The 9,932-nt window shown below is 42.5% G+C and overlaps 2 protein-coding genes across 6 annotated transcripts in view; both read left to right on the top strand.

Annotated features, from left to right (window-relative positions):
- Positions 1 to 15: 15 nt before the first annotated feature.
- tekt2 (tektin 2 (testicular)) lies at positions 16 to 5,010 on the top strand. 5 transcript variants are annotated; one of them, XM_071500718.1, is made up of 10 exons: positions 16 to 172; positions 1,508 to 1,670; positions 1,755 to 1,880; positions 2,099 to 2,304; positions 2,392 to 2,535; positions 2,773 to 2,887; positions 3,179 to 3,286; positions 3,374 to 3,517; positions 3,608 to 3,687; positions 3,795 to 5,010. In XM_071500718.1, the coding sequence occupies exons 2-10, from the start codon at positions 1,515 to 1,517 to the stop codon at positions 3,997 to 3,999; spliced, it is 1,284 nt and encodes a 427-aa protein (XP_071356819.1). In that variant the 5' UTR covers positions 16 to 172; positions 1,508 to 1,514; the 3' UTR covers positions 4,000 to 5,010. The 5 variants fall into 5 exon arrangements, with proteins under 5 accessions (XP_071356819.1, XP_071356822.1, XP_071356821.1 ...); XM_071500721.1 differs by having other exon boundaries at positions 1,511 to 1,670; XM_071500720.1 differs by lacking the exon at positions 16 to 172 and adding an exon at positions 181 to 336.
- Positions 5,011 to 6,092: 1,082 nt separating this feature from the next.
- Positions 6,093 to 9,932, top strand: part of LOC139634337 (free fatty acid receptor 3) — a 4,643-nt gene continuing 803 nt past the window's right edge. The window contains exon 1 of the mRNA XM_071500724.1: positions 6,093 to 9,932. This exon is cut by the window's right edge and continues 803 nt beyond it. Within this exon, the coding sequence (XP_071356825.1) occupies positions 6,632 to 7,633 (1,002 nt within the window). The 5' untranslated portion in view covers positions 6,093 to 6,631 and the 3' untranslated portion in view covers positions 7,634 to 9,932.

Here is a 9,932-nt window from a genome sequence, read left to right on the forward strand (position 1 = left end):
ATTCAAGCTAACAGTGTATCACTGGAGCCTCGTGGCCGTTGCCATAGCGTCTGAATTATTAAAGCGCTTCAGTCGGTTCGTTGCCTAGAGACGGCGGGGGCAGTTGTTGCTATGGGAAACCCGGTCCGGATAGACCAGGACGCGTCGGCTCTCTGAACGTTCTAGAACTCCGGTGAGTAAAAACTGACGCGAAGAAGAAGAGATTTAAACTGGTCGTCGCCATGTTTGAGATTCAGCCGGAAAAATAACGGCAGCGGTTTGACAAACTTCCAGGTTCTGGAAATGAGCGAACACTTCATGGCTTTACTTCAGCGAGGTGGACAGACCGTGGAGCTCGTACGAACCGGTTTATGACAACAGTTTAAAGTTGTTGCCTTTGTTGCCTGTTTTAAAAGTCATCCTGATTTTTATCATGTACTTTTACTGTTAACCCTCCTGTTATGTTCATTTGTCAGGAACCCGGGTCAGTTTGACCCAGTGCATGTTTAATTATCCAGAAGATGTCAGAAACCAAAAGAAAATATTTCATTACTAACTCCATTACTAACTATTCTATCAATATTTAGTGCAATGGTGTTCCTTACCTCTAACAGGTGATGGTTCAATTGGGATAATTCACTCGTTTTTCATAAAAAATGTATTTTAAATGTTTCACCACTTTATTGCTTTTGAAAGACCAACATATGAAACACAATAGTTTTACATAACATTGAAACATAACATTTAAATTTTGATATAAACATGCAGGGGGTGGTTGCAAATATGTGAGATGAACCATGTTCATATTATATGTTGATTACACTAATTAAGGCAAGCAGAAGAAGTTTCATACTGAAAAAATACTTTTAACTGTTTTTCCCAGATCTTCAAACTTTAAAACGGGTCAATTTGACCCGGAACATAACAGGAGGGTGAACAGGCCTGTTTCTGTCCTTCAAGATCAAATCCTCTGAGGGTCTAACATACTGGGAACTGTTCATTATGTTAAACTTCTGGTCAAACCTCTAGTTAAATTTGCATGAACTGGGCATTTATGCCATGGTAACACAAAACTTACCTCTGAATGTAGAAAATTTTCACAAAATGGAAATAACTAAAGTAAGTGTAGTACTACTAAATTGCCCTCAGTGCGCTTTGAACATCATCCCCATATATCAGTTTTCTGGGTCAGCCAGACTTGGCAAAGGATGATGTGATCATATTTTTTCTGTTAGGGATAAAATAGGCCTACTTCTCTTTTATATTGACAGTGAACCTCTTTTACATGAATTAGAAAGCTCAGTTGTTGGTGAAAACAGATGTTACAATTATAAGGTTTCTCTACTTTCTGAATAAACATAGACTAATAATTCAGAACCTGCAGCGTTACCTCTCGTTACCATGTCTGTTGGTGCTGTGAAACTCAAGGATATCAACATGCTCTTGCAAGAGTGTCACTGAAACAAATATTACACATTTAACTGTACTTGATAAACACAGTGATTGAGATGTTTGCATGTTGCTGCAGCAGTACAATGTCTGCACTTCCTGCAAAGCCTGGCCTTCGCCTCAGTGTGTCAGAGTGGCACAGCAACAACCGCCAGCTGTCTGCCACAGCTCAACATGAGCGACTTATTTCTAATGTGATTCGACAAGAGGGGAGGTCGCTACGCAACGAGACCAACTGCAAGGTGGGTGCTTGAGCGGGAAACTTAACAGTCAGTACCCAAAGGACAAAAGATATTCCATAACACAGTGTTCACTTTTCTCTGCAGACAACCTGGGATGAGACTGACACCTCTCGCAGGTTGAGAGACCGGGTTTTGGATGTTGCTCGATGGAAGGAAGTGTTGGAAACCTGTGCACAGAAAGTGGATGAAGAGATGGAGGCTTTGACCATGGTGATTGTCCAAAAACCTCAAAAACAACAGAAAGCTTGTTTCATTTTATGTTCATGAAAGTGTCAGATCCATATATATTTTTTACAACTGTGTATTCAATATTCTTTGAATCATACAATTTCAAAGTAAAGTGGAAATGGCTGCCTTTCAATATATAACAAACTGGATGTACTGAACTCACAGTGAAGTAACCCCAGCCTTGGTGTGTGTTGGGGCAGTCTAAAGAGCAGACCGAGCAGGCCCTGGCTGCGACTGTCATTCCTCTGGAGGTCAGCACCGAGTGTCTGACGCTGAGGGAGGGACGACGAGGGTACGAGCTGGTCACCGACCCTGTGGATGAGGAGCTGAAGAAAGAAGTGGAGCTGATCAGAAGAGTGCAGCAAGTTCTGCAGCAGCACATAGACAAGGCCTTTGAACAACTGTGGTGAGGCCCGCTATGGTGTGATATAAAAATTGATCATTTTCTGTTTTGGATTTTTCTCTGACCACCTGTCTTTGTTCTTGTTCCCAGTGTTCTGCAGGAGGTGCGGCATCAGCTGACCGCTGACCTCCAGAACAAGATGGACACTCTGGAGATTGATATGTCCTGCCTGTCACTTACGATAAAGTCACCTCAGATCTCCCTGAAAACCAACCCAACTCGCATACCATCAGGGTAACCGTGTGATGAGGGTGTGCATGAAATAACTCACAAAGTGGTAGTTTCTTATAATTTTACATCCATGTTTTAACCATTTTGCTTAAACTCTGCAGAAAAAGTTTTAACTCCTAGATTACTGATTTACAGAATTTCCACTCAAAAATTTCAGATAAGTTTATATCCTGATCCTGAATAATGGGTCCTGGTTTCGCAGGCCTTATTACCTAAAATGTAAAAATGTCATTGTTGTAGTTCCTCCACCCCCCAGGAGTGGGTCCAGTTCAGCCAGTATAATGCAGCTCGTGCCCAGGAGGCCATGCAGGTGTCCCAGCAAATGAGGGAGGACATGAGTCTCACCAGATCCCAGGTGAGTGTGATGTCACTACACCTGGCCATATGGTATTTATAACACAAATACTACATTTCACTTCAGGTGCAAATCCTAACAATATGACAACCCAACAACTTTAACTCAAACCTTTTGCAAAATCATTTAGCTCAAGACTAAATGAAACAAATATTAATGTATCTTAAATGTTGTTTAATTCGTGATGGTCTATATCATGCACCAGTCTTACTCTCATTTCTTCTGTAGTCAACAGTAGTTGATTCATATGACACGCTGAAGTGAATTTTTTCTCTGTCCTTGATTTCTCAGCTGCAGAATGAGTTAGAGACTCAGCGGCGGGCAACAGAGTTTGCCCTTCGTAAGCGTACTCACCATGAGGAGCAGGCCCGCGATGAGCTGGAGTGGCAAATAAAAAATGTAAGACATCTAAAGCTTCTAATGTTAGGTACTGATCTTCTTGGGCTCTTTTGAGATTAAACATGCAGTGTTTCTGATTGTCTGTAGACTGAAGACGAAATGACAGAAATGGAGAGCGACATCCACGGGCTGGATGCAGATCTGCAGGCAAAGACGGCCTCATTAAAACTGGCTCACACCAGACTGGAGAACAGGACCAACAGACCCGGCATGGATCTGTGCAGAGACGAGGTTCATACATAGCATATATTTTAGCATATCAAATACAGAATATTAGGAGCAGTGGAAATATTTTAATAGAAACTATGAGTTTGTTTGCAGGTTCAACACGGCCTCGTGACTGAAGTCCATCAGCTGGAGGCCACGATCATGGCTGTGAAACAAAAGCTGTCTGAGGCTCAGTGAGTCTTGTTTTGTTACTGTGAAGACAAAGGTGGAGCTAACAATGAAAGTTGCACAGACAGAAAGAAAATGATTATTTACTTGTATTCAACCCTTCTTTATACAGGCACTCTCTGCAGAAGATGAAGCTCCATCATGCCCGAATGCTGCAGGATCTCTCCAGGAAACAGGAAGCTTTATCTCTGGAACAACGTAGCATGAACACCCGCGCCCACCTTACATCGGCCTCCTGCACCGACAAAACCCCGGTGCTGCTGGCCCCACTCACAAACTCCAGTGGGAGGAGCAACCTGCAGCTGCTGGCTCAGTAAGAAGATGGCATCCATGTTGTTGAAGGGAAGGGATCTATTGAAACAAATTTGATATGAATTCATTTTTAGCTTCATGTTTTTAACAATCAACAAGCACAGTAGACAAGAAATATTCTCCTGACATGTGTGGGCCTTTCCATGTGTGGATAATTTGCTTTTAGTTATGATCAACTACGTGTGTCTAACTTTTACAAGGAATTCAAAAAATAATCTGGCCTCGATTAAACGTTTACTAATCAGGATATCTCTGGCATCTGAATGTATTTATGTATTTGAGGTTGCCTTTTTTTAGAATGTATTGATTGTGTACAAAAATTCACAAGCGAAAGAGCTCACGTTCATGTTTGGTAAGGTCATTACTTTTATCGACCATTAGCTTTAATGGCTTTGTTTGGCCTCATCACATTGTTTGATCAACTGACGCTGTTTGGAGGATGAAGGTGGTGATAATGACTTGAACTTTGACTCATACAGTAAACGTGGTTTAGATTTTTTTTTAAATGTGGTAAACAGGGTCCGTAACACAATAAACCCTCGTAACTCTCTGAGTAACTGAGGATTTCAAAAGAGATCAGTTTAAAAAAATGTTTGGTCTATGTCTTGTCTTTCTTTTGGGTAGAAAGTGAGATCTTGTCTATTGAGAAAAAAATATCTGATCATCAATTGTCACAACATCACAACACAACATATTTCCATATTGAGATCCTCTGGTCTCAATATGGGAATAAAGCTGAGACAGTATTTGCAGATTAGCATTTGTTGCTAATGCTTTATTTTATGGATTTCTCAAATTTCCCCAAGTAAGTGTGAGTGACAGGGCCGCCTTAAAATTTTAGGTGAAATAAAAAAAACAAACAAACACCACAAATGTTACATTGATTAAATGTCACTTGTTGCTTAACCCCTTGTCTTAGTTTGGTTGATTTAGATGTGTTAAATTTTTAAACTGCTTAGCTGGTTGTTTGAACTTGAAAATCTAGTTGAGCTCAATTAAAGTTGCATGTTGTGTCAGCCTTTGTCTTGTCCATTTATTTGATTACCGGCTGTGACAGCAGTGCTGGTACTTTCCCCATGTGCGTAGGTGTGTGTGTGTGTCATCATGGTGAAATGTGGTCCTGGAGACGCCCGCTGCAGCAGGAACTACAACAGGTGGTTTTTGAGCACCGGGTGTTTATATGTCTGTCTGTCTGTGTGGTCACTGCTGTATCACCACAACCCTGCAAGACAGTCACAAAACTTGGTGTGTAGCCGTCAACAAAACGAAACCTGAGTCTGAACCTGAGCCATGAGTGCGGAGTCATCATGTAACTGGAGACCATCTTACAGTCGCGATGTCCGTCAACATGATTATGTTCCAACCCATGAATACTCAGTAGTCAGTACTACATAAGTACTGTGTTGTATCATGCAAATGTCCTTAAAAGCCATAGTTTTTGTTATTGGTATCTTCACTGGGACTAACAAAAAGGCTCTGTTACAACTCCTCACTGCAACCTACTGAGGCTTCCTGGAAAACGAAACAGAGAAAAAAATTAAACAACACTTTCACTTCATGTGGTAAAAAAGGTAAATATGTCGTCATCCCTTTGCAAACATTCATGGCTAGCTATCAGAAGACTGGACATTACACACATTTGTTTTGAAAATTGGATCAATAGACTGATCGAACAGCCAGCAGCTGTGTTTTGAACTGCCACAGGCCTTATCTTGGAAAAACATTTCCTGGTATCTGTCATTTGGCTCTAATAAAATGCCTCTGCAACACATCACAGTGATTTTCTGCTCCATTTTCTTCACCAAAAGCCTCTTGCATGACACACCCACTCTTCTTTCACACTCACTTCTACACACAAACACACACACACACACACACAAACTGAGGAACTCATTCTCCACCATAAAACAGTGCTACATGCCACAAACAAGTCACTGCTTCCCAAAGCCCAAACCATCCCCTCCTCGCATCGACCATCAGCTTCAGCACATTTATGACTTTACTGCCGGGCCCTCCAGTTCATTTAGACAGCCTCGGCTCAAAGGGGATGGCCATGTGCTTCCTGACACGCTGGATTATTCTGAATCATTTCACTTAAGGGCCCAGATGCTACCTGTCTGTTGCCCTCCGCTGAGAGGGCAATTAAGGCAACCTGGTGCCTGCTAAATGCCCCCTACTTCTGCCTGAGTGGATGCATCTCCTTATCTGCATCTTTGTCATGATGTCGTGTGCACCTCGCCCCCTTCGTGCCCACATGCATCAGCGTATTGTGGCCACCGCCTCTTTTTTTTTTCCCTTCCCGCTGTCACCTGTCTCAGAGATGGTGCTTCCATCGTCAGAGTTGACTCTGAACATAACAGAGGGAGAAACCTGGCTCTACAGCTGCTCGAATACCAGCTTGGACAAGAACTTTGCCGCCACTAATGGAGAATTAGTTTTTTCCCCCAAAGATGTGGTTTATGAACGGAGAGGAGACAAAAACAAATGTGCTGTTTGTTTGTTTGTCTAAATTGAGATTTTCTTCTCAGTTTGACTTTGTTTGACGATTTGTCTTTGTCATGGTGAATTGGAGGAAGTGTTGCCTTTTTGCTGGACTTCCAATGTCTCTCAGCAGTGTCCCTGTCCCAAACTGAAGAGATGCAGGTGACTGTCAAGGACTGCATTGCTCTCTCTGTCTACGTCTTCACCTTTCTGCTGGGCCTTCCTTCCAACCTCCTGGTCCTCTTTGTGTATGTGCGCAAGGCCCGCAAGCGTGGCGCCACGCCCAACGTGGTCTACGCCCTAAACCTGTGCCTGGCCAACCTGGCGCTCGTGTTCTGGCTGCCCGTAAAGGCTCTGGAGACATTGGTTCAGGGCTGGAGGCTGCCACCACCCGTCTGCCCCGTCTACAACTTCTTCCTGTTCTCCTCGCTGTATGGCAGCTGCCTTTTCATCACTGCTGTGACAGTGGGGCGTTACCTCAGCATCGCATTCCCAATTATCTACAAGAGATACCGCCGTGCTCGAATCTCTTGCTTCATCAGCGCTGCCCTTTGGGCGTTGGTGATTCTGCACCTCAGCATTGCCCTGGTGGCTGAAGGAGGGGCTTACTTTGTCTCCGTCCAGGATCACACCTCAGCTTGCTATGAAAATTTCAGTGCCTCCCAGCTGGCTGTTCTGCTGCCTCTGCGCCTGGAGATGGCCATTGTCCTGTTTCTCTTGCCTCTGATTGTGACGTCCTTCTGCACGCTGCGCTGCGTCACCCTGGTGTGGCGCTCAAATTTGCCCCTTATGGGGAAGAGAAGAGTCCTGGCTGTTGCGCTCTCCACCCTTGCTGTGTTTGTGGTGTGCTACGTGCCCTACAACGCCTCGCACATTGTGGGGTTTGTGTTGGAGAAAAGTGTGGATTGGAGGACATACGCTATGTTGACAAGCTCCTGTAATGTTTTCCTGGAGCCTGTGGTCATGTTGATGCTGTCGCCGGCAGTGTCCAGGGGCATCATGGGAAGAATCTGTGGAAGACAAAGTCACTTCAGTCGGACTGAAGGGGTTCGGCATCGACACCGTAATACTGCCAATGGTGTTGCCAACTGTAGGGCACCACCTACACTCTCTGAGAAGAGCCAGGCGGGGGCCGAGGTGACTAAAGTGAGTCAGTAGTGAGGTCACAGCGGCCGGGGACTTCAGAGATTTAGGGAAATTTTTTCATGACAAATCTAAGGGGGGGGAACAAAATAAAAGCATTCATGGACAGTTTGACAGAAGACAACCATCCTTGATGTGTGCTTACCAGTGTCCACCTCCAGATCCAGTATACCTCCTCCTCACGGATGAACCAACAGATGATCTAGATAATATCTATGCGTCTGTCATTTCAATGCACAATGATTTAACAGCTACAACATACTGTGAACTCCTGTTCCTCTTTCACTCTAATGTTTCTAAAGAAAAAAAGTTGATGACGAAAGCTGTTTTGCAAGTCTGACTACAAATGCAGAGTATTGTTTTATGTGTGTTATATATGTGTTTTTGCTGATGGTAAAAAAGTGACTCACTGAGCAGTTTTTCCTGAGAGTATTTCACCCAATTTGAATAGTCTGTTGCCATCTTCTCAGTAAAAAGGAAACAGTAGCAGACCTGGAAATCCACATTTAGACAAAGGAAGCTGCATGTCTTTGAAACAGATCAAATGTTCTTTCTCAGAAAAGGCTGTTTTTTGACAAATGGCTCCATCTGGTGTCTGTCAGTTACTGAGTTTTCTTACAGATGTAACTGGTGTCATAATTATAGGTACATTAGTGTTTCAGTGGCAGGGCCTTGGCCCACTTGCACAGGTTTATCAACATTTTACAGTTTGAAATGAATTATGCATGTCAATAAATATCTGTTGGTGTAATTATTCATTGATTGGTTTCAGAACATGTTGATTACCCTTCTTACTTAGGTCTATTTCTTTTGTAAAATGTTCTACAATGACCTTCAAAATGAAAATAAATTATGATTTTTCCAAGTTTATTATGTTTGACTGGTTGTCTTGAATTTAAATTTGACATTAAGCCCTTAATTTAGTCAAAACTGCTTCCAAATGAATGAACTGTATTTATGAATGTTGTGTAACTTGAACTTCATGCACAGCTACTATTGGTTCACCTTAACTTCTCACTGCAGTTTATGGAGATTTGCTGCAATTTATGGATTTTTAACATTCCTTCATTTGCAGCTGACGTTTATGGATTGTGTTTCACTTGCAGCTGGTGTGTTTCTGGACTCTTGCTGTGTGTGTCCATGATCATGTTGGGTAGATGTGTTATTCAATGAAAGAGCAGTCATGCCCAACCTGGTGATATTCTGCATCTAAAGAAAGGGTTGGAGTGGGGAAAATAGCAGGAAATTAATAAAAAGCCTTTAAAAAAGCTCACAACCAGAGCCGGTAAGGTAACGTCCAGCAGGTTTGGTGTAGGCCCACTTCAGGTTTAGTTGTCGCTTGCAGGACTCGGGCCACCAGTGGGACTGCGCTTACTGGCCAGGTGTCTGTTGCTTTACATAACAACAACAGAGAACATAATGGCCACAGTGCACCGACCCCTGGTTCTGTGTACAGTGAAATAGTCTCCATCACGCCAAACACACCCACCCGGGGTCCTGCTGTGTCCTGTTAACATGAAGAAATCAGCTGCTCGGTACCAGAGGTGAGTCCGACAGCGTTAAAGGTTTTAAGTTTATTTTCTCAGCGGGATGTTTTGAAAGAAAGTTATACTACAGATTGAATATTAGGAGGGAAACCATGATTGTATTTTATATTTTAAGCATACCCTTATGTAATAACTATAAAAGCAATCAAAATACATTTTCTGTGCATCAAATGTAGTAATATCAGTCAAGTTAGGCTCAATATCTGTGTTTTAACTTAAGTGTGAAAACTGGGTAGTCAGTGAGCAATGTGGGCGAAGAAAATATCAAATTATTTTGGAAAAACACTTTGTTCGTCTTTATTAAGAAATAAAAAAAACTTCTCAACTGTGTTGAGACTAAGCTGCTTTTGCCGTGAGGGAATTTCGTCAAATTTGGTCAAAACTTTCACCTGGACTGAAGGACAAGCTGAGTAGGTTTTAAAGGTCACGGTCATGGGGACCTCACAAAACCAGTTTTTGGTCTTGTAAATGTGATATCTCAGTAACGCCGTGAAGGAACTGGACTTGGTGGTCAAAGGTCAAGGTCAGTATGACCTCACAAAACATTTTTTAGCTACTACTCCACACAGCAGTTATAACAAAATGTAATACAAATGTTTTTTTATTTGATATGACTTTGGATAAACAGGGTTGTAAACTGAAACTAGTCTGAGTTGTGGAGGAATACAACTGCAAGGCGGTAATATTAAAGTAAATAAATTAATAATATATAATATATATAAACCCTTTGTAAGTGCTACCAATACATGAAGGCCAGGAGCTCCCTG

Source organism: Trachinotus anak, unplaced genomic scaffold, assembly GCF_046630095.1.
Source record: "Trachinotus anak isolate AG129_WGS33_773 ecotype Australia unplaced genomic scaffold, CSIRO_AGI_Tana_v1 ptg000016l, whole genome shotgun sequence".
NCBI lineage: Eukaryota > Metazoa > Chordata > Actinopteri > Carangiformes > Carangidae > Trachinotus > Trachinotus anak.